This window comes from Melospiza georgiana, chromosome 7 (genome assembly GCF_028018845.1).
Source record: "Melospiza georgiana isolate bMelGeo1 chromosome 7, bMelGeo1.pri, whole genome shotgun sequence".
In the NCBI taxonomy this organism is placed as follows: Eukaryota; Metazoa; Chordata; class Aves; order Passeriformes; family Passerellidae; genus Melospiza; species Melospiza georgiana.
Genome location: NC_080436.1, coordinates 11,149,523 through 11,173,427, shown reverse-complemented (window position 1 = coordinate 11,173,427; position 23,905 = coordinate 11,149,523). Strand labels below are relative to the sequence as shown.

The 23,905-nt window shown below is 39.9% G+C and overlaps 1 protein-coding gene across 2 annotated transcripts in view; it reads right to left on the bottom strand.

The window, feature by feature from the left end:
* The window catches only part of MYO1B (myosin IB), a 106,219-nt gene that overhangs the window by 21,460 nt on the left and 60,854 nt on the right, over positions 1 to 23,905 (bottom strand). For both annotated transcript variants that reach the window (XM_058027582.1, XM_058027583.1), the window contains exons 8-19: positions 20,523 to 20,621; positions 20,032 to 20,135; positions 19,011 to 19,158; positions 18,225 to 18,343; positions 17,851 to 17,937; positions 17,461 to 17,526; positions 7,048 to 7,152; positions 5,530 to 5,592; positions 4,603 to 4,803; positions 2,159 to 2,385; positions 1,434 to 1,634; positions 310 to 403 (exon numbers count right to left, since the gene is read on the bottom strand). In XM_058027582.1, the coding sequence (XP_057883565.1) occupies positions 310 to 403; positions 1,434 to 1,634; positions 2,159 to 2,385; positions 4,603 to 4,803; positions 5,530 to 5,592; positions 7,048 to 7,152; positions 17,461 to 17,526; positions 17,851 to 17,937; positions 18,225 to 18,343; positions 19,011 to 19,158; positions 20,032 to 20,135; positions 20,523 to 20,621 (1,514 nt within the window). The remainder of the gene's footprint in view (positions 1 to 309; positions 404 to 1,433; positions 1,635 to 2,158; positions 2,386 to 4,602; positions 4,804 to 5,529; positions 5,593 to 7,047; positions 7,153 to 17,460; positions 17,527 to 17,850; positions 17,938 to 18,224; positions 18,344 to 19,010; positions 19,159 to 20,031; positions 20,136 to 20,522; positions 20,622 to 23,905) is intronic.

Sequence of the window (23,905 nt, the reverse complement as noted above, 5' to 3'; positions counted from 1 at the left end):
CCCCCCTCAGTCACACGTTGTTTTATTCATCTCCAGAGCTACAGGCAGGTACACCAACAAGATTTGTAGCAAATACAATGTCACAAGTCACTGCTCAAAAATTCTATCAAATTAAGGCTGACAGCTATTGTAGAATCTTGATTCACATTGATTTTAATGGGCCTAACATTAAAAATCCCTTTTTTTTATGCTACGGTCATAGCAATACATCAAAGCACTGCATGGAGAAAAATCTGTGGGAAGCAGGTAGTGAATGATGCTGTCCTCATGAGAGAGGGCTTGATTTTGCAGAAGGCATTTTTCACTTACTGTTCTTGGGTTGCGGATGAATATCTTTGATCTACCGAATGAAAATTCCTCTTCAGGGATTCTCAATTCATTAAACAGCACCTCCACTCCAGCCCTAAGAAGGAGCAAATGAGCTTAACATACATGACCCCCAGCTCTAAAACACCTTAGTTTACATATTCACAGCTTAATTTATGGAAGGTATATGAAAGCATATTTTAAACTTTTAAATAGTGCTTGACATAAGAAGATTGAAAGCCTAACTCATTTACTCAGTAGTTTATTCCACTATAGGCAAGAATAATCACTGTAAAGACTCAGAATAATTTGATGAAAAAAAGAGCAAATTTTATTTTACAGCATCAGCAACAGCCTATTTTTTCCTCTTACATCTATAATTATTTTGCTTAAAAACAGAAGAAAGGAAAAAGGAAGGCTTCACACTAATGTCAGAATGTGAAACAAAGACTGACAAGTTTGACAAATGGCAGTGTTCCATTCTCATCAAATGCATTTTATGAACACCAACAGAAAAAAGGGAAGTGGAACTGTGCAGACCTTTGTGATGATTACTGCAATGCTATTGTTACCAATACTGCACTGCCACCATTCTCTTGATAACCTAAAGACTTATATTGTAGCTATGTTAATCAATTATGAAAGATATTTAAATCTTGCTTTTGGTGGCCATATGTAAAAAGAAATAATAGAAGCTTATTTGCCCATCCCAGGTATTATTTGTATAAAATAAAATGTGGATAAAATGTGAATACTATGCAATTTAAAAGTATCTATTTAATATAACTGATTTACAAGAGGCATTATCTCATAATTGTTCCCCAATCATTATGTAAAGTTATTCCTGAAAGGGCAGAGGAAGATTGTATGGCTGCCTTCAACAAAATGAGTGTCCTTACACTTTGAAAGTTGGTCATTAAAGATAAGTGCCCTCCTGACCACTGCAGCCCTCCCAGTTATTTTGAATCCACTGCAGTATCTCTCTCTTACACCCATTCTCTCAGACCCAAATCAGTAAGGCCTGCACTATATTCCTTTTGCAACGTACGCACAACAACTAAAAGCTCAGGACGTGCGGAAGATGGGGATTTCAGCTGGGACAGGTGGGAATACTGCTGTTTGCCTACCTGGCCGGCCCTCTCCAGTGGGGCCAGGTCTGCTTGCAGAGCATCTTGTACCTCTCCAGGCAGGGCTCGTAGGGCTGCCGGAAGGCGTAGCCCGCCCTGCGCACCCGCACGTTCTCCAGCAGCCCCAGGTAGCGGATCTGGTGGCACACCAGCGCCTCGTTGAAAATGTGGGCAGCCTTCTTGTCATTGGGCTTGATGCACCTGCGCAGGAAAACCAAAAGGGACGTCTCTTTGCACATGCCAACAGCTATGATGGTGAGTTTAAACCATACATTTCAATTGTTTATTTGCCCACGATTCTTCTCCTGGGAAGCTGAGAGGCCTCAGAGAAAAAGGAAAACAATATTATGTCATTTGCTTCTCCTGCGTTTTGCTGCTTTGGAATGTGGTTTGGAGACTGTTTATCCAACAGGTGGTTGTTTGATTGGTTTCATGTGAATTGTTTTAACTTAATGACCAGTCACAGTCAGGCTGTGTCAGACTCTGGAGTGAGAGTCACAAGATTCATTATCAGTCTTTGTAGCCTTCTGTAAGTATTCTTTCTCTATTCTTTACTATAGTTTTAGTACAGCATCCTTTAATATAATATAAGTACATAAAATAGTAAATTAGCCTTCTAAGATCATGGAGCCAGATTCTCAATTCCTCCTTCATCCTGGGGACCCCTCAAAGACCACAAACCTCATTAAACAAATTGACCAAATCTTTGGCACTGGGGAATGTACCTGATGTAGTTTGGATTTTTTGTCTGGAGATTTTTCATCAGGGTAGCAACTGAAGCCTTGAACTGTGAACCTGCTGTTGGTGGTCTCTTCAGGTTGATCTTAGCAGGGTTTCCTTCTGGGAACAATGCTTTGATAAGGGAGTGGTTGGCCTTCCACATGGCCTGGGAGAGGTCACGGTACAGGAGATCATTATTTTTGTCAACAAATCCTTCCACCTGGTACATCACCTGAACAACAGACAAGAGTCTCATCAGCACAGGTTTTGAACTACAACACAGACCAGTTCAAAACTGACCCAAGAAATTGATTTCTCCTTCTTACACACTGTCCAAAAGAACCGAAGGATATTTCAGCTTTCATTTTAAATCTGACATTTGGATGGCTTTTTGTTGGATAAAATGTCTGTGAACGTGCTACCTGGGAAAGATGCATTTTCTCATGCTGCCAACAGTTCCCTGTGTCAATCAATTCTGGTTTCTCAAGTGGAAGAAACCCTTTTTCAGTGATAACTCTGACACACCACCACCTGCCAAGACTCTAAAACAATCTCTTTTTCTGTCTGACAAGGTTTTTCTCCTTCTCTTTTGAGCCAAAACAACAAAAATACTTTCCTTTCAAAATACTAATACTTAAATTATTTGCCTAACTAAAGCAAGATATGGAACATCACCTCTTGCTATCAGAGTGCAAGCAGCAAGCTGCGCAGCCCCCAGGGGAGTGTTATTTTAAAGGACTTTTACCAGGAAAGCAGTCCAATAACAACAAGCACGAGTACAAAGCTCTGACCTGCAGCTGGGTACCCAGGAGGCAGCCAGAGGAACTTCATGCAGACTTCAGATTGCTACTGGCTCCTTTAATTTTTGAGGGTAGGAAAGGTATTTGATTAATTGTGACAAGTCATCTGGCTGGTAATACAGATCCTTCTTCAGATCCATGATTTCTCAGTTCTGCATGGATTTGTGCTAAGTACACAGAATACTGAATGAAAATAGTACTGACACATATTTTACACAGCAGCAAGTTACTGGGAACTCAGTAAGGCAGCATTTTACCTTGGGGAACATGTTTCTGGTTCTGACACGTGCAGTAAGTGCCACTACTGAAAAAAACCAAAAAACCCAAAACAACTGTTCACATGAAATTACTTATATTTCCTAAAAGGGGGATCAAACTTTTGTTGACCAGTGACAAGATCAAAATGTTCTCAGCTGAGGATGGAAAAACAACATTCCTCCCAAAATAGGAGGAATTCACGCTGCTGGGTAAGTGAATGCCTGCAACAATCAAAGACCCTCACTGCCTGCTAGGACACAATCTGTGCACAGTCCTTCTCACAGCACTGGGGTATTTTCAATTCACTTAGATTTTTGACAACCAAAGAAATACCTAGGTATTAATCCCCATTAGATTATATGCAGTAACAAACTCTTCTTGGCAACGAATGTGAATGAAAACCTGAAAGGCTAAAAGGCTGATATTTCCAGGACTATTTTGAATGAAAAAACTATTGAGCCATTCAAAATTGTAAGACTGAGAAAATTTCCAAAAGCATCAAGCAGTCCTAGGGAAATGAAACACTTTCCAAATATTCTTTACTCTGTGACATTATCACTTCAGCAGATTCAGACAAGAGGACCCTACATTTACTTTCAATTTTTAAAAAATAGATTGTCTTCAGTCTACAAATGTAATTATTTTGATTTTCATTAATAAAATGTCATAGTGGATTACGCACTGAAAGCTGTCAGACTTGAATTAATTCAAACTGCTTATGTTGAAAAATGCAAATACAAACATTTGTAAAATGCAAATGTTTGCAAGCCCTCTGTATAACTTTCTCTTCCATCTGTTTAAACACAGAGTATCAAACTCAGTTCCTTCAAATGTACGAAAACTGCATTTTCTCAACAATGTGACTAAGAACTGCAGCTAGCTCAGTGACAAAGAGCATGTTTTCCAAAATATGTTACCAACAAATGTGTGTGAATTTTTGTCACTGTGAGCAATGATTTATTTCCAGGGAGCTAATGGAGCACCTTTCTCCTTTGGTGAAAGGAGAGCTGCTTTGATTTCAGCCAGAGCAGCAAGGGCATGCAGTGGCAGGACAAGGGCTGGGGGCTTCAGACTGACAGAGGGCAGGTTCAGGTTCAACAGCAGGAAGAAATCCTTTCCTGTGAGGAGTGAGGCCCTGGCACAGGCTGCCCCATCCCTGGAAGTGCCCAAGACCAGGCTGGATGGGGCTCTAGTGAAAAGTGTCCCTGCCCATAGCAGGGGTTTGGAACTAGGTGATATTTAAGGTCATTTCAACCAAAACCATTCCAAGATCTCTTAAAGCCTCCCAACCCAAATGACAGATTCTAGGTTTAGGACAGAATAGATGAAGACAGGTGTGGATTTTTCAGTCAGCTACACCAATCCCCCAACGTGCTCCCTCCAGCGGGTACCTTGCCAGCATAGTGCTGGATCCTGAAGCAGCTGTGGGGCAGGGAGGTGTCGTTCAGGAACCGGGAGCACTTGCTCATCCTGCTCTCGAAGTGCTGGTGAGTGGCACAGACCTGGTTCAGCTTTTCCAAAAAGGTGTCATCAGTAACTGTTCCTGGTCTCAGGCACTCTTCATCCAGCATGGCCAGGATTCCAGTTTGGTTCTGAAGTTTCAAAGCAAGAGCTTTAGTACTTGTTTCCACCACAGCACAAAAAGGAGATAATTCACTTTTTTTTTATTTCTGCTACCCAGGAAAACATTCTTTGAGCCATCACAAAGTTTGGCTCTTTTTACATCATGACCATTTCCAACTGATTTTTAGCACCTGCATTTTTGAAAGACTTTCAGTGAGATCCGAATTCCAAAATTCACATTGAAACTTCATGTCATTTACTCAGACTGTAGCAACTCCAACTCAACTGAAAGTATCCAATTTATGTAAAATCCCCATGTATTTTATGTTAATGGTTAAAAACTGCTCTTTCCTGATTGTTAAGGAATTTTATCTTTATCGCATTGGAAGTCTTCTCAGTATGTACAAGTACTTTGAATACCTCAGACATTCAGTAACATGTAATTGAGTTTTCTAGTTTCCATATGAAATGTTAATTACAATGCAGCATGTGATATCTGCTATTGAAAACAGCCCTAAATGTAAACATTTAAGAGAAGTTTGATTTGTTTTGGTTTTAGTGTAGGTACTGCTGAATATTTCTACAAAAGAAAACCCCTTTTTAGTAAAATAACCTTCTGCTACACAAAGTAAGATGAATAATACAACAAATGGCATGTTCACAAAGTTTAGTGCATGAGGACGCATACAGATATTACAGCTAAATTAAATCCATGCATTAAAAATAATCCAGAGAAGTCCCTGAATACAACTTACATTTTCTATTAGGTCACAAATGATAGCATTGTTGAAATATTCGATATGGGTCCATTCAATCCCCTACAAGAAAATATAAATAAATGGATGAACAGGAAAACAATGGAGGGAGCTTTTCCTCTAAGCAATTAAAATGATATTCCGGTTAACCATGGTACTGCATTCAAATTTAATTCCTCATGCTTAACAACAATTCATTTATTAGGGGGAAAAAAATGCAATCATCTACTACTAACATTATCTGCACAAAATGAGTGTCCTTGAGTGGCTGCCAAAGTCACTCTCCATTCCTTTCCCCCACCCATGTCAGCTTCCCATGCACTCCCTGGCTCCAGGCCAGGCTCCTCCCGTGCTGCCCACGCTCCCACTGGCCAGAAGGAGATCAGCCCATGGCCCTGCAGCTCCTGAGATCAACATTTCTAACTTCTTCCTTGTTGGGATTTTTTTAATTTTTTTTTTTTTAATGGGAGGAAGAAAGAGGGCTAAATTTAGATAAGACCATTTGAAAAAATCCAGAGTATGATTGTTCAGATGTTCTTAGTATCTCAATTCTTTTTGAACATCAGTGAAAAAAATTTCAGGATGAGATGCCAATGCATCACGAGGTAGCACTGGTAGGGCAAAGGACTGAAAGAAGGAAAATATTAATTTCATTCTTAATTTGCACTCTGTGCTACGTCTTACAGTTTACTTTTCTCAGAGCATTTGAAATATCATTCAAGAACCAAATTGCAGTAATAATGGTTCACCACTGAATGCAAAATTAAAAAGAGATGCCAAAATTTCATGTTATCCTCGGGGTTGTAAGGTAGGAACTTTATGTAATTTTTAGAAATGCTTATACAGCGAAATGGCATCATCCAGTTGGAGTACAGGCGGTGTGTGCCAGTTTTTACAGCTGGGAGCTGGTATTTTGTCTGAGCTCTGTGCATCATGTGGAGCACTGCTAAAACCTATTACAACTTCAGCTTGATGTTCACTCAAAGAATAACATCAAACACCAGAGGCTGGGCTCCACAGAACATCTCAAACTTATCCATAAAGCTCACACAGCTCCCTCCAATACAAACCTGAAAGAACACTAGAACCAAACTCTATTTGCAGTTTCTTTCATGTTGTATGCTATTATTTTAGCTGTGGCTGTTTTGGGGTGCATCCCAGACATTGCTGTATAATTTAATACACAGGCTGCAGGGTAATGGTACTAATACCAGAAAGTGATATTAGTGTTCTAAATAAATCAATTAGCCCTTGCTCAGAACTGCCAGTCATGGTTGCCAACGAATGAATCAGAGCTGGGTCTGGTTTTTACCTGGAGAACTCATAATGTGAAGCAAATGCCAAACCAGCATTTTTTGCTTAATGTGACTACCACACAGCCCCACACAAACATGCTCCATGTCAGCCCTGTGGTCAAAAAATGCCTCTGCTGCCTGAAAAATGGTTCCAGCCTTCCTGCCTGTGTGTCTTTACAGGGACAAGGGGAGGAGGGGAAGGGAAGATCCATTCCAGTATTACCTCTCGGATGTATTCCTCCTGCTCTTCTTTGAGGGTAAGTTCAATGAAGATCTGCTGCAACTTCTCATTACAGTAGTTGATAATGAATTGCTCAAAGCTGTTGTCCTGTCAGATGAAACATGTTTGAGTTTGCTTTGTGTAAACAGCCTGGAACCCAGCTGGAGCGAGTTACTGCAGCGGCTGCAGGTCAACAAGCCACTCTATTAACTACCCCCTCCAGTTTTGTGAGGTGATGGCTGGAGTAATACTTGATTGAGATCATGATTAGTTCAGAAATTTTAGACCAAATCCTTCCCTGAGGCTTTGTCTGTTGGGAGGGACAAAAACCTCTGTAGGTTTTATTCCTGATGCCTCCACACTGATTCCTTTCAACGAGTCATAAGGACACTTGTGGTGTCAGGAAATAAACAACCAAAGTTTTGCCTGCACTCATCTGTCCCCATATGTAAAATGTAGGCTCCTGCAGGGTCTGACAAATAAAATCGTGACAGTAGCTTTAGCTCTTTTCCACTCAGCAGCCAATAAAGCATCCCATTTCCCTACAGAACAAGGCTCCAGCTGCAGCTGAGCCTGGGTGGAGAGATTATTGGCTCCAGAGGTCAACCCACCTCCCCCCTGCCAACAAACTGCCCCTTGAAATGGTGGGAAACAAAAGAGCTTCATTGACTAAAACTCCTCTAGCAGGCCAATTCATCTAAAACCGGGTTAGGGAGCAAGCAGATGTGTGACCCTTTGCAGAAGGGACCAGGGAGTGGGGCAGAGCCCAGCAGGAGGGGTGGGCACGGGAAGGAGGCAGAGTCACAGGCTGGGACGTGCCTCTCTGCCTTTTGAAACTCCCAAATAACCTGCTGCACAACACCTGGGAAGCTTAAATTATGCTGATAGAATTTTTATCACTGAAGTGCAAGTGCAATCATATTGAATGTTTGAATTAAGGATCTGGTTGCTAAATGAGATTAAGAACACACAAGCAGATTAGAAAATATGGAGGTAGCACAGATTACTTGTATCATTTTAGTTTTAAATGAAGCAAAATCATAGCTGATCACCAAAAACTCCTCAGCCACAAATGCTGCCCCTCTCACCAACTGCAATTATCACTCAGAGATTGCAAAACTTGCATAGCTCTAGATGAGAGAGTTAAAAGTTGGCATGCGGCAAAATCAGCACTGCAAACAAACCATACTTACTGCATTCTGTTGAAAAAGAAATTACATAAACTGCAGTCAGTACTTCTTCTACTTCCATAACAACACAGAATATAGCTATTAGCATTTATTTAGCATAATAAGTAGAACAATCTTTGTATCAGTGAAAATGCAAAGTACTACATAACTGTTATGCATTACATCTTTGTAGGTGAGTCTATCTTTAGGCACTGTCTAAACATTTCCAAATAAACCAAGAGGTTGAGACAACCTAACACAGAACAGCATTCTTGCATTGCCCTGTCTCCAAATCCCCAGGTAATGTTTGCCTCTAAAAGCCATATTTATAACCTTGGGCAGACAAACCTGTGCAACAGAAGAGGAGAATGTGGAAGGAAATAGAGAGGAAGAGTGAGTATTAGTTTACTTGACACATTCAGATAAGGCCATCACTTCAGATATATTGAGTGTGATGTAAAAGGAGCCCAACTGCCACATCATCCAGGCAAAGAGAAAGGGTAAAACACACTCTGCATCCTCCTGCCAGGCACATGCCACCCAACTCAGAGAGACTGCTGCTCCAAAAGACCAGGTCATTCTGATTAAAAGGGCTGCAGGACTATTCACTCACAAATTATACAGGCTTGGTCATCAGCAGAGGATGGAAACTGAACAGAAAATCCAGCTAAACCATCTAACTGAAAGGTCATTAACAATACATTAAAGTAATTGCTAGATGTTTTCCTGATTTGCTGTGTATCTGTGATATTTATGGCTTGCCAGAAAAAAAAAAAAAAAAAAAAAAAGGCAAACCAAAATCCACAGAGTTCTCCACAAATCGCTCAAAGTGAGCTTTGAAATTCTATTTGACATTGCCAAGCCACTGAAAATTGCTATTCCAGGAAAAAAGTTATTGAAGAGCAGAAGCAATGTTGTTCTTTATGAATAATGCAGAGCAAAAGGCTAAAACAGTTAATTATGGCAAAGAAAATGGGGGGAAACATTTGAAATTACTGAAACTCTCAATACACTTAACTCTGAGCAGACCAGAAGACATTTGGTAAATGAAATACACTTCAGAAAAGGTTTTAAAAAACCATGCCCAAAAAAACCCAATTAGTGCTTATCTCTAAGCAATTCTAATGAAGGCAACAGAGGCTGAGCATTTATTCTCCCTTAATGAATATCTGATTTAATTTATGTGAGGGCTCCACAAAGCATATACAAAAACATTCACAAATTAGTGAATATTTTAATGAAGGTGTTACAGAAACGAATACAACAGAATTAGAAGGGATTTAAAGGATTTCTGGCAATTTTTTTTAGAAGGCAGCAAAGAATAACCCACATCAGTGACAGCCCATCACTAAACCCACTCAGGAGACAGGGGATGGAGGGACAGCCATCAGAGACCACTTGCTCCTTATGCTGGCCCCTTGTATTAAGTGACACAAAGGGGTTTGACCAACACAGAAGCAGAGCAGTCAGACCCAAAATTTGAGGAAGAGCTATCAAATATTCTTAGGAAATTTTAAAGGGGAAAAAAAAAACACCCCAAAATTTAAGACCATATCTTCTCAAGGTGTCAGCTTCTCTTCCAGGCAGTAATTCTGATATTTTTAATATCAAGGGCATCTCTTCAATCCCTGCATTTTAATAGCAGCTTTCTAACTATGCCTTTGAAAGCACTGTGGAATACAAAGTAAAACCTTCAGGGAATGTAAAACCACACAGTCTCTCAAATTAAATAAAGGTGCTGGGAAAACAGGATGTCACCTGAGATAGGCTTAAAGTCATGTTGAATTTATAGATACAGCTCAACCAACCACCCTCAGCTTATCCTTTGAATCTTTTATCAGATGCAACACTAAATTTAGGGGACTAGAAAAATTCACTGACAAAAATCAAAGCCTGCTTCACCATGGTTCTCACTTCATAAATAATGGTGTCATACAGCTTCATTCTTTATCAACCTTCATGGTTGGTACTTCATGAATAGCAAGTTTTGAAGCCTAAAAAAAATTCTTCACCATGCAAAAAATAAAATGATTATATAAACTAGCTCTAAAGTTCTATCTGTGAGCCACAGCTATTACATACAGGTGCTTGAAAGCCCTACAGAAAATATTCTTTCGTCCTTAATATTTTACCTAACCTCTTCTTTGAAAGATTCCACATGTGTATTGTGGAATCATCTGAAAAAAACATATATAGTTTGTTGCTGACTTTATACATTTTTATACCAGTAAAATGCCAACGTGAAACAGACAAAAAATATTTCTGACAAAAAAAAAGGCATAACTCTTACTGGCATTAAACAGAGAGATCTCCACTAGATTTATGAATAGAAAATATCTAAAACAGGGCATTTTCCTACCAACATTAGATACTTTCTAACCTTCTCTCCCCACACAGAATTCAAATTCACTTTTGAGCACCCAGTTTCCAACAATTTCCAAGGATGATAAGGTAACTGAAACCTGCTTAAAACTGAAAACTGGGTACCTTTCCATTAGGCAGGAATCAATTCTTAACTTCCACCTGACCAATAAAGTCTAACTTTAAGAGTTGTGGTTTTTGTCTCCCCCAAATTAAGCAGATGATGTGGATGCAAACCTACAGACTCGGGTACCTCACAGCTCAGTGTCACACCTTTGTAGGTGTTTCTCAAGATCTCCTCTTCCCCCTTAATCTTTCATCACACCATTCTTGTTCAGAGGCAACTCAAAAATCTACACATTGCTCAGTCTCCAACCACACTGACAAAAAGGTGCCCAGCAACATTTTTTGAAATACATTATGTGAGCACATACAGCTCAAATAATCTCAAACAAATGAGATGTATTTAAAGGAAAAGCATCTTTTAAAGGAAAACCCGAAACTTTTCAAGTCATGAGACTGTTGAAATCAACAGGACTGATGTCATTAAAATGAACTTTCACATCAATGTGAGAAGGGATAAAGACATACAGAGATTGATACTTCTGCTCTATCACAAATAGCCCCAGAAAGTAAGTTTTTTTTAAAATATCAACACAGCTCCAGGCATCAGAAGTCTCTGTCTGCCTCCCAACATAAGCAGGTGACCCCACGTAATTCCATCAGGCCCCCAGAGAAAAAGCCAGATGGCAAAAGTAATGATGATAAAAGACCAACATACTCACTTCCCTGAGATGAATGGTGGAATGAAGAGTGAAACCAACCAGCAAATTCAATTTATATGCTACTGTGGTGTCTGGGGATAGGGGGTTTTATGTATGACCACACAAGCATACGAGTTTATGAGATGAAACTAAGGAATATAAATGCTAGGAAGTTAAAATCAGCAAAATGGGAAAATTGCATTTAAAGAAAATGAAAAAAGATACTATTTTAATCTCAGAAAGCAATGACCAGTTATAACGTGACTCAGTTTTAACAATTTTTCAAAATTTTTTGCAAATTTAGTAAAGGCAAGTTATCAATATTTATCCCTTTCTTTTCTGTTTACATGTACAAACATGTGAGCAATCAAAGTTATTTCTTGTAAACCAGACTGCACTGGGCTTTTGTGTAAATATCCGTATATGCAAAGAACCAGAGAGACACACCTTTTAATTATGAATATTCCACTAAACGCAATCAAGCCATGTCTTAGTGTACCTCATGGAAGCAGGAAAGATCCCCTGCTCAGACAGAAATAGCTGCTGTAGGGCAAAACATTGTTCTCACAACCTGAAGCACAACATTTGTGTATTTTTGCTCCAGCATTTCAAGTATTTCCTCTGCTGCAAGCCAGCCAGTGGGATTTACTTCATAAAACTGCATGTTGCAAAATAAGCCTCTCTAATACTTACATTGTAATACAATTAATTAAATGGTGGTTAACTTCCTGGGATGCACCTCTGCTTTCAGCATCCCATCCCTCAAGGAAAATTTAACAGTATTTTAAAAACTCCCTGGCACCTCAGAGTCCAATCAAGAGTCCCTCTTTGTAAAGCTCCTCTCTCACATAACACCAGCAGAGGAAGTTGATCAATTATAGATCAAAAATTCAGTTCTCCTCTTTCCCACTAGACTGGGGTTTGCCAGCAGAAGCAGTGGGGCTGGGCACACACATTTTGGCACTGCTGCTTGCCAGTGTGTGATAAACTTCTGGGCATCAGCAAAGGGTTGAACAATTTCAAAAAGGAAATCTGTGGCAAGCTAGACAGCCTAGAATAAGCAGCTGGAAATTATGGAGATTAGGTCAATTAACAAAACAGATATCTATGGATGAGTTAAAGCCAAAGTGAAGACATGAAGAAAGTGTTCCCAGATTCTTAAAAAACAAAAAAAAGACAAGACAAAACAAGATCCTGGTAAGTCAACTTCCGCCTTAGATTTTTTTTAAATATGTCATCCTGCTTAGCAAATAATTAGACCCTTCTGTAAAATAATCCTTTGGGGTGTGGGGGGAAAACCCTGATCCAGGAGCAATCTCTTGGAGCTCAGGATGCTCTGAAACTATAACATCCTTCTTGCAATCAACAGGACAGAAAAAAGCAAAGCAACCAGGCAGCAACTGGACCAAGTTGTTGTACAGGTTTATGGTGAAGGTGGAAATAGCTCCCCTATTTTTTCTTAAACACCTCAGAAAGACATTTTCAATGATTATTGCTCCTTATTTGGTTACCTCCCTCTAAAAACAGACAATTAACACAGCTATGAGCTTGTTAAAAGGAAGAAAATGCATTCTTCACATTTCTAACACATTCCCTCAACAGAGATACTATCATTTTATCATTGTCTAGATGACAGCTTACACAGTACATGCAGCAGGCCCAAGCTTCTTTCTGTTATCTCAAGGGACTTCCATGCACAAGAAACAAGCAAATTGCCTTAAATAAAAACAAGTGATATCAAAATGCATCACAGACTGTGAGAAATAGACACGGTTTTACTGCTGGGTGGCTTGTTTGGCTGGTTTACTTGTGATACTTTTATTTACTGGTGGGTTTTTTGCCATGTCTTTGCATGTTCTTGCCCACCTGGAGCAAAAGGAGTTGTTCAGATGCTGTCCCCAAAGACAAGGCAGCCACATCACCTCTGGTGAACCAAATGGAACCAGGCCCTCTCTGCAATTCTATCACCAGTGCATCCCAGTTTCTTGTCAGGCTAAAATACCTGGAACAAACTGCTCCACCAAGGGACTGAGCAGAAGGAATTCACACTCTCAAACTGTCTTCTCAAGGCCTGGCAAATTTCAACAATAAGTCTTGTTTGGCAGCATTACCTTCCATAAAACTGCACTCCAAATCATTAACTTCATCATGTGGCCCAGCTGCAGACTGGTGCCTGAATACTCAGAACAAAGCCTTCAAGGCAAGCAGCACAGACAGACATTTGTGTCTCTAAAGGGCTGGGCAGGATGAAATACTCACACTCACTTCATGACATTCATTTTTACTACTCCTTGTCTCCACAGGCAATGTACACAACAGGAAACTCAACACCCAAAGCACATGGAGAGAGAGCCTTCTGCTCATCTCTGCTGAGCCCTGCCAGGCCCCACCATCTGCCTCCTGCAGCCTTCGCTTCTCCATCACAAACCCCACCCTTCCACCACCCCACCCTGTAGCCATGGTATTTTTCTGAAAATTCCTTTCCTTTGGATTTTCTTCTCCTGAGAAGCCGAGAGGCCTCGGGAACAAAATGTAAGCAATGGTTATCTGCTGCTGTGGAATGCAACAGGGGCATCTGGGATTGGTCTCATGTGGTTGTTTCTAATTAATGGCCAATCACAGTCAGCTGGCTCAGACTCTGTCCACGCCACAAGCTTTTGTTATCATTTCATTCCTTTTCTATTCTGAGCTAGCCTTCTGATGAAATCCTTTCTTCTATTCTTTCAGTATAGTTTTAATATAATATATATCATAAAATAATAAATCAAGCCTTCTGAAACACGGAGTCAACATTCTCATTTCTTCCCTCATCCTAAGACCCCTGTGAACACCACCACACCCATCCCTTCTGCAGAGATGCAGAAACCACTTTCTGCCTAAAAACACCCAATCAAAGATGAGATAAAATGGGAACAGCCCCAAACTACCCCAGGAGGCCTAGAATGAGGCTGATTCTAGAGCTGCCAGTGCCAACCAGCCACCATCCTGAGCCCATCCCAAATCTCAGTCTAGACTGCACACTGGCTACGCAGGCAGCTGCTCAGAAATGTGCATAAACACCCTTGGAGCCATTGGTGTCAGGCTTCAGGCACTGCCCAGTTACACAACCTGCCCAGCCCTCCAAGCCTGCATTTCCAGGCTAATCCTAGTCCCTAAATCCTTGCCCACAGACAATTCACACAGAGCCACCCAAAATTTCAGCGTTTCGCTCTGCTAACGTTCAGTCCCAGCATTTGGCTTCCCACAAAAGGCAGGGCAGGGTTCGAAAATAAACACAGCTTTACAGCACCTATTTTGTGGGCTGCCTAGCCAAGCTTGCTGCTGACATCTGCCAAGCCCACAGAGGCTGAGGATTATTGATAGATTTAAATTCCCTAAGCTGAATTTTTAGACAGCCAAGTCCTTATATCTACTTTCTTGGACAGCTTTTGTGTTTGTCTGAAAAGTGGGGTTTGTGTGTGATAAATATACTAGCAAAACCCAAATCCCAAAGAGAATATGCCAGCAGTATTGATACTCCAAATATCTTTTCCCTGTTAATTTCCAAGAAACCACAAGTTACTCTTGTAAATTAACTTCAGCTTAAATTACAGAAAATTGCAGAAACCCCAATGAACAGTAAAAAAAATCAATATTTCAAAAATAGATGAAAAAATCTCATTAAAAGCTTCAGTTTGCATATAATAGAACAAGACTGCTATTGTTATCAAGAAGGTGAAGTGTAGGATCTTTCAGAATGCTAAATCAGAATTTCTTTATTCACTATTCTTACACAAGGAACTCTAAGATGATCCAAAGAATCATCCTGAACAGAAAAAAGGCCGAAGAAATATTGTGTCCTGCCTATTAGGAAACAAAACAAAACCATCAAAAACCAAAGAAAAAAATTAAATGTAAAAACCACCCTTCACTAAACACATTCCTTGCTGCTTATTCCAGTGGTACTGAGCTTCCTGTGTAAATATTTTGCATGTATATAAAACACTCCTGCTACACCTCCTGTGGGTTTTGATGCACTCTGTCTCCAGGGTAAAGGCCACTTCAGGTCAAAGACTATGCCCTAATGATAAACTTACCTGATTCCTGAGTAGAAACATGATTAATGAAGGCCTTCCTACCCTCAGCACATCAAACTGCTTCCACATTTAAAAGGCACAAATCTAGAGGTGAAGCCTTTCAAGTGCACTTTTGCCAACAAACATTCTTTGTAGAGCTGACATTAGCTCTAAGTTTCAGGAACAGATGTGAAAATCAAAATATGACTTAAGAGTTAGGTTCAAGAGGTGACTGCACATTTTTACTCATAGGTTTTAACTGATTTATAATTAGATGGGTATGTTACTGCCATTAACAACACCTCAGCTCATATTTTGAATGTTTGGCTGTAGGGTTTACAAATATACCACACAGCAAAATGCTCCTAATTCCAATGCTATAAATCTTAATACCTTAATAAATTTTCCTTGGCTTATGTGGCTGCACAGTGTCAAAAATTTTATTTCTTGATTAGTTGCTTTAACATAATTAAATTTAAACAATAATTCAGGTATTTCTGTGATGCTGAACCAAGTTGCTTGGCTGCTCTTCTCACCATAGGTCTAAACTCATGAGTCACACCTTGTGCGAATGTACTCATGAATTTGGTCCTTAAGTCACAAGGGAAAACCTTCCCCAGCTTTTCCAGGAAAACCAATCCTTGGCATTTAAAGGAGTGAACAATAACTACCCACATTATTTTACAGCTTTTGAGTTTGCAGCATTTTAGAAAGCCACACTGTAATTCAGCGTGACAGGTAAGCGCAAAGACTCAGTTTTGTTTTTTTTTAATTTTTCTCCCGCACTCAGCCACTTACTTATGACCTTCTAAGATGCTGAATGCAGAAAAGATGAAAATTCAGGGCGAGAAACAGCCTCATGTCTGGAGCACCATGCCACAAACACAATCCCCCAGCTGGCTCGTGTGCTGGTGCACCCTCCTGCGTCCCACCTCCCTGTGCCTGCCCAGCCTGACCACGCACAGGGCAGCCAGAGGAAACAGCCCTGCCTGAGGATGCCAGCAGCACCACCCCAGTGCCAGCCTCCCAAAAGCTCCTCTGGGAGCAGCTCCCAAGAGATCTGGCACCAGGATCCCCGTTCAGCCCCCTGACCTGGGGCACTGCACTTTCACAGGTGTGTTCTTGTGTCTAATGCAAACAACACAGCCCCGCTCAGCAAGCCCTTGAGGCAGCTCTCAGCTTTCCTCTTCCTCTTCAGAGGAACTCTGATTTGCACATAGTTGGATGTTTTGCTTCTGAAATGAAACTCACACCACCCTCACATGAGGAATTATTCCCATTTTCCACACAGCTTCAACACCCTCCCCAGATTTCTAAGAGGGATGTAGGGAAGTGGGTCGGGATTTTTCTACTGATTTTTTTTCTCCTCAGATGAGTTTCTAGTTTAAACACACATAGATTTCAAGCAAGATCTATAAATCTCCTAACAAAAACTGTCAGAACAAGATTTATGGAAAATGCCCTGTCCCTTGTGCTCTCTAACCCAATTAAAAACTCCTCATTGATTGTTTTGTTTCAAAATACCACCAGTCTAAAAATACTATTGTAAACAAACAGCAGTGAGCCACAGATCTTTAGCTTGGATTAGGTACAGAGTATTTACCTAAGTGAATTGAGATGAAATGCAATATAAATCCTTGTTTAATTTTGACAGGAAAAAAAATGTATAGTTTTTGTTGGGTGGTTGGTTTTTGGTTTTTTTTTATCCCTCTCAGGATACACAGCTTGTTCAAAGACATCCACAAAATGCCTCAGGGCAGAAATGACAGTGCCAGAATTTCTCCTATGCTCAGAATGTATGTCGCAACAAAATATATTTAGTTTATCCATCATAAATATTTATTTATCTATGGTGTAAAAACACAAGTATAACTTTCATAATTTTTAGTTTCAATTGCCAGACACGCTAAGACATCTCTCTTTGGCTTATGTTTCTAGTGGGTTTTTTTGGTCAGGCATGAAACAAATGAGTCAAATTACATATATTCATATTTGAATTCATGAGCAACTCTGTTAAGCTTTAATAACAGATTTTTCACTAAATGGTTACCATTATAAAGGTCTTACCTCAAAAATTTCGAAGCCATAAATGTCCAGCACCCCCATTACCTTCTTTCTCACTTTTGTTTGTGCCTTAAAGAAAAACAAACACTGAGTCAGTCATCTGTACATTGCATACTTGGGATTCAAGAAAATGAATGCATCTCATAAGCAGGCTGTCAAATACTGTAAAACTAAAATGTTACATATGGTTTCCCAAAATACACTTAATGTGAATATTTTTACAAGCTTAAGAACAGAGCAGAGAGCAATTCGTCAAGCTGTGATAAGGTTATTTGTGTGTAACAGTGTACAGCCAGGAGAAATGAAATTGGAAAATACAGTTTTACTGTCCACTTTAATTTGAAGGATTCCTATTGATTTCTTTTTCTTTTTACAAGCACAAAGCAACAATACCTTAATGCTCTCATTGATCCTGGTAACAAGCCAGGAGAACAGGCGACTGTACAAATTCTTAGCCAGAGCATCCCGGGCATAATAAGCCTAAAGAGAAGAAATAAGAAAAATGTTATAAATGCTGGGCTTAACCAAACATCCTCCTGCTGCTGAGGGGTCCCTAAAGGTGCTATTAATGAGTAAAGCCAGCACAGGGAGCATCTCTTAACATTTAGAAACCACTGAGCAAAAAACACACATAATTATGCCTGCGATTTATTCAGTGCAGCCTTTCAGCTGTAGTTTTTATTGGGGTAGCTATGATTTAATCATGCAGAATAAAATTGCCATTTAAAAAGATCTTTTGATCTTTTTAAACCAGGAGCTCTTTTTACCTGAGCCACGTTTAGTGTTGTTGAAACTTTCTCCTGTTTGGCCTCAACAGTCCGGAAGCTGAAAGCTCTCTCCAATACAGACTGGTCTATACCTGTCAGCTCACAGATTTCCTTCAGTTCTAGCAAGAAAAAGCAAAGTGTAAATACAATCAATCCTTCCTATTACTGCTTTCCCTTCCCCAAAACGACCAGCTTTTAAGAAGTGTGGTATTTTCCCAAAATGCTCTTCAACAGAATTGTTCCCCATTCACACTCCCTCCCCATCGTCCTGCCAAGCAAAGGTTTTAAAAATATTCACAGTGCAAGGAAACAGAGCAACTGGTTTTAAAAGCACTTTCTTATCCATTTATTTTTGAGAAAAAAAAACTTTCTCTCCATTTATAGCAGACTACTTTTCATAATGCAAAACTTTCAGATGAAAATGAACTTTCAAAATACATCAGCTGCAAAAATATCACCAAATGAATCTGACACCAAAGGCAGAGATACTGCAAAAGAACAAAAATCCTTCACTGCAGAAAAAACAAGCAGCTACATAAAGGCACGGAACCATTTAACATTTCAGAATAAAGTGCTAATAAAGTGGGGAAAAAGGAGAAAATCATTTTTGGAATTTCAAACAGAATGATTGAAATTGCACAGAATGCAGCCCATAGCTGCCTGAGGGTGAGCTCTGGAAACAATCTAATTCACATGTAAGGATATTGTATGTCTGCAGAAACAACAAAATTAATAATGACTTCAGACAAATTAGTGGCTTTCTTCCCATCACTAATCTCATCTTACCATTTTTATCTTTGATTTTACTTTCATCTAGCCCATTTGCACGAGATTCAGGCTTAAATTCGATATTTCCCAATTTCAGAACGGCTGCCACCACTTCAAAAACCGACTGTGTTTCATGATCCATAAACCCAACAATCTGCATTGCATTCTGGAAAGGGGATAAATAAAATTATGAGATAAAAGCATTTACATTTAAACAGATCATACTTGAAAAATTCACCATTTATCTGCAAAATTACAAATGGTTTATGAACACTTCTGCTACTAAAAGTGCCTGGTATAATTTCAATGCTAAGATGAGTAAGTTTTTTAATACACAAGAAGCATGAAAATGGAGCTGGCATTCAGTCCAGTCCACTTCTAGGACTCATTCAAAATTTGGGTTTCTGAAGCACTGTACTTTTTTTAGCCACTTAATTTAGTTTGTGACCCAACCCAATTTTTCCCAGTCAGATGAACAGGTCCACCTGTCTTCTCAGACCTGTCACTTTTAGAATCCATATCTGCACACACCGGGTAACAAGGTCCTGTATTCATCTTGCCCCTGAGTACAACCAAGCAAAAACAGGACAGCAAATCATCTGGAGAATCATCCCAGGCCTCTTTTCTTTCAACCTGGTCAGCATCACCCAGTCCCTGAGGCTCAGGCACTGCTGTCCTAAGCCTCTACAAAATATAACTTTTCCCAGGATCTGACCAAGGCATCTGAGTTTCCCTTCCCCCCCCCCCCCCTTTCTTTTGTTTTCTTTTTGTTTGTTTCTTTTTAGTTTGGGGGGAGTTTTGTTTGATTTTTTAATTTTTTAAATTCTTTTTATGTTTTTTTTTTTTTCCTTTTTGTATTCCCCTAAGAAGCTTGATCCCATTTCCCAGCTGTATCCATGTTTCTCTGTGCAAACACGCTCTATCCCAGCATGAAGAGTGCCAGCACTCAGAGAAGGTGTCCCTCCCAGCCCAGCCCTGCAGGGACAGAGAGATCAAGGGCTCTAGGAGCCCTGCACAGCCAGCCCCTGCTCCTTCTCACCCTGACTGTTCTGAAGTTTGCAGCATCATCCACCCCGTTCACTCTGGCTGAATCAAGGCCCAGGTAGTTGTATCTGCTGAAGTCCCTCTCCAGCTTGAGTTTGCCTAATAAATCAAATAAAAGCATCATTAGTAATAGCATTCTTGTTAGTAGCAATTTAATCACAGAATCAGCGCTGTCAGGAATAGGTTGTTATTATTGGATTTTCTTCAAGGATCTTTTAATTATTAGCCTTCTGAATAAGAACATGTTTTCAAATTTGTTTATAACACATTGCTAAGCCAGCAATTCTGACTAATTCAGTAATTCTGACTCAGGTATCTGGATAATATCAAAGCATATGTGGACTTCACATATTACCAATGATACTACCACCAATTATTTGAAAAACAAATCAATATCACATTTCCCACAAAAGATGATGTGCATGGAATAGCACGTTAAATATAAAGAAAACTCACATGTGAACAAGGCACAAGGGCAACACTTACAGAGAAACTCTTCTGATGCACCAGACAGGATCTGGTAGAAAATGTGGAAATTTCTTTCACCCCTTGGCTGCTTCACGACACGAGACTTCTCTAGCAGATCTAAACAAACAAACCAACAAAAATCTCACAGGTCAGGAACAGATGCTGGAGAAAACCCTTTAAAATTAATATAACCCTCCATCATTTTCTACTTCATTGCTTTATATCAACCATCAGCAAACCAGAAGAATGTCAGTATGAACCTTATCATAGCATATCATGGATATCAAATATTTCTTTGAGCTAGGGGCAAGCCCAGTGCTCTGGTAAAGGCTCAGTCTGTGAGCTGCAGAGAGAATTCAGGTCAGGGAGGCAATGGGCAAAAGATGTTAACTGATTTACAGTACCACCACAAAATTAGGATTTGGTGAGGATGACTCTGTGGGTGAAAGTTTGAAGTGGCAAAATGTTACCAGTGCATGAAAGATGGGTAAATGAAAAGGAGAGACCAAATAAAGAAAGCAGTTAAACGGAATAATCATGCAGCACTTTGTGATCCTCAGGTGTATCAGACTATGAAATAATTCCCAGTGGGGCTGACAGAAGCTCCATCCTGATATACTCAAAGTGAAATGGAAAAGCAGCACTTTGGGAAGCATCACTGCACTGATGGAGCAGCTGGACAGGAAGGCTGCTCTCAGTGACAGACACATTTCACACCAGGGCAGGAATCAGGGCAGGCAGCATGAGCAGACTGACTTGTAACACCTTGCAAGCACTGCAGCTCAACATCCTATGTGCCACAGAGGTGACAACTCAAAGGGTGTTCACACTGCACTGGAGGGCTGTGGTTCACAGCACAGGAGGAGGAAGAGGAATGCAGCAAGAGAACATCTGGACAGGAACCAGTGTGTCCTGCTGGTTCTGTACAAAACATATGGGTTTTCCTTCTTTTCTCACTAGCACAACTACATTTTTCCAGATAGCAAACATACAATTCCCATGTGTTTCTGTTAAGTTAGATATATTCGGTGACATGGAGACAGAGACATTCAGTGCCTCATTCCAAGCACACAGCAAAGGAGTTTCCCCTGCACCTATAATGACACACCCCCACACCTCCTGGGACTGGGGGCTAAGTTCTCTCTAAGCCTGGGCAAGCAGAAAACCCCCAAAGGGAACTGTCACTGTCACTGTTCTGCACCCCATAATTGGCCAGTGGCAACAACGACAAAATTCAGACAGTATTATTAATTGTCTGACTGGCTAATACTAGGACAAATTTCAAGTATTTACAGGCTGTTCCCCCATCCAAGTGTTAATACTGGGCTGGGAAAGGCAAGGTGAGCAGCAGGCAGCTCGGAGCTGTGCTGGCTGTGAAGGTTCTCCAGGCAAGTGTTGGAACAGATCGCAGCCAAATTTAATCTCAAAAAAATAAACAACTTCAGCTCCCACAGTGGCTGCACACACTTCAGGAAATGGCTGTATTCTCAAAGGATATTGCAGCAATGTGGTTTGGCTTATTTGGGTTTAAAAATATTCTACCCATAAATTTTCTCAAATGCTGTCATAAAAGCCCAGCAACACATCCTGGCAAAATATTGTATGTAAGCCTCCTAATTACATGCATGCCTTCAGCAGATTTAAAAAACAGGTTCCTGAATGTATGTAAAATTAGTTTTGTTTAGGAGGATAACTGGTTTTTTACCAGCTTATCTTATTCATGTATTTTAGAAGCACCAAAGTTAACCAATTCACAATCAGTTTTCAAAAGGCCTAACATTCCATATTCTGTCAGTCCTCATAATTGAGGAAAAAAGCAGTCACTGTCATAAAATCAAGTATTTTCCTTAACAAAGCAGCTGCTGCCAATTCTTTTTCAAATCTTTTTTTCATTGGGTTTTTTTCCCTTTTCTTTCTGTTCACATGCAGACTGAAATCAGACTTGTAGGACAGATCCAGACCATCTGCCAACTTCTTCAGAAAACTTCTTCCCTCTGTTTGCCCTAATTAGCATTTTAATAAATCAACCACACATATTTTCCTTGATGCAACCCCTGCACTGCCAGTAACTTTTGTGTTAACTCCCACCCAATTGCCAGCTCTGTGGATCAAACACTCCAAAGAGAGAAGACAAAGCTGCACCTCAGACTGTTGCACGTGGCCCCTGGGTGATGGTGTTGACAGTGGAATGTGCGGACAGATGGTGCTCATCTACGTGAAAATCCACAGAAGCAAAAACCCCCAAAACTCTCTCTACATTGCATTTTGTTACATGGTCTATGTGAATTATGTGTAGGGACGATGCAGAATTATCAGGAGAGCACATACAGAACTCACACATTTGCATATACACACACACATATGGTGTGTTTATGGGTTATTTCTGCATTATCTAACAGTGCTTCTGCTTCAACAGGAATGTTTAACTTGTTGCATGCACCAAAGCAAAAAAAAAATAAAATTAAAATTTAAATATTAATTTGCCTTGGAAAAGTTTAACTTTGGAAACATATTTGTATGAATACCCATCAATTCAGATGACTCAAAATCCAGCTACAGGCCTCAGGTTCTGAAGAATTTTTTGTTATTCCTAGATATCACTGTTTAAATGCAAGAGATCTGTGTAAGCACCCTGCTAAACATTTTTACTTAAAAGAAAGAAAGAAAAAATATTCTGAATACTTCTGCAAACTCTAATGCACAACTTCATACACTTCTTTTTGGTTACTTGACCCATGAACTCAAGTGATGCAGAAAAATTTAGGGTATTTGTATTTCTCTAAATATACTAGAAATCAAATCAACATTCAAAAAAGGAGCAAGTAAACAGTAAAACCAAAAAATGACACTACCTTGGTACATCCTAAATCATCCAGGTGACATTTATTTTAGTCATTGTCTCTTCAGCTGGCCATGACAAGGAGCCTTTTAGCTGCTCAGCTGAAGTTACAGAACTTGTTCTAGTCACAGCAGCTTATTTCTACAGCCACATTATTTTTTCTTTTCCTACCTTGATTATCTAGCATTTATCAAAAATGCCACTGATTAAAAAGTTCCTCATGAACTTTTCCCTATTATTCCCACCAAGTTCATAGTAATGTTCTCTTGGATAAACCGATCCATAATTGTGTCAGTCAGAAACTACTAAATGGGCAGCATGTGCACTGGCAATGACTGCATCATTTTAAGTGTTAAATCCTCTTTGCTCAAGTGATGAATGCTGTTAAAAATGAGCTAATCAAAATGTTTAACATCCTTTGCAGCTTGTTTTCTCAAACTCTTCCTAGTTTAGGCAAAGCCATTGCCTAAATGGTGGCAAATGTGCTGAGAGGAAGACCAAGGGAGATGTTGCAACAAGTGAAGATTTAAAACAAAAAGAAAATCAACAAGAATGGATATCT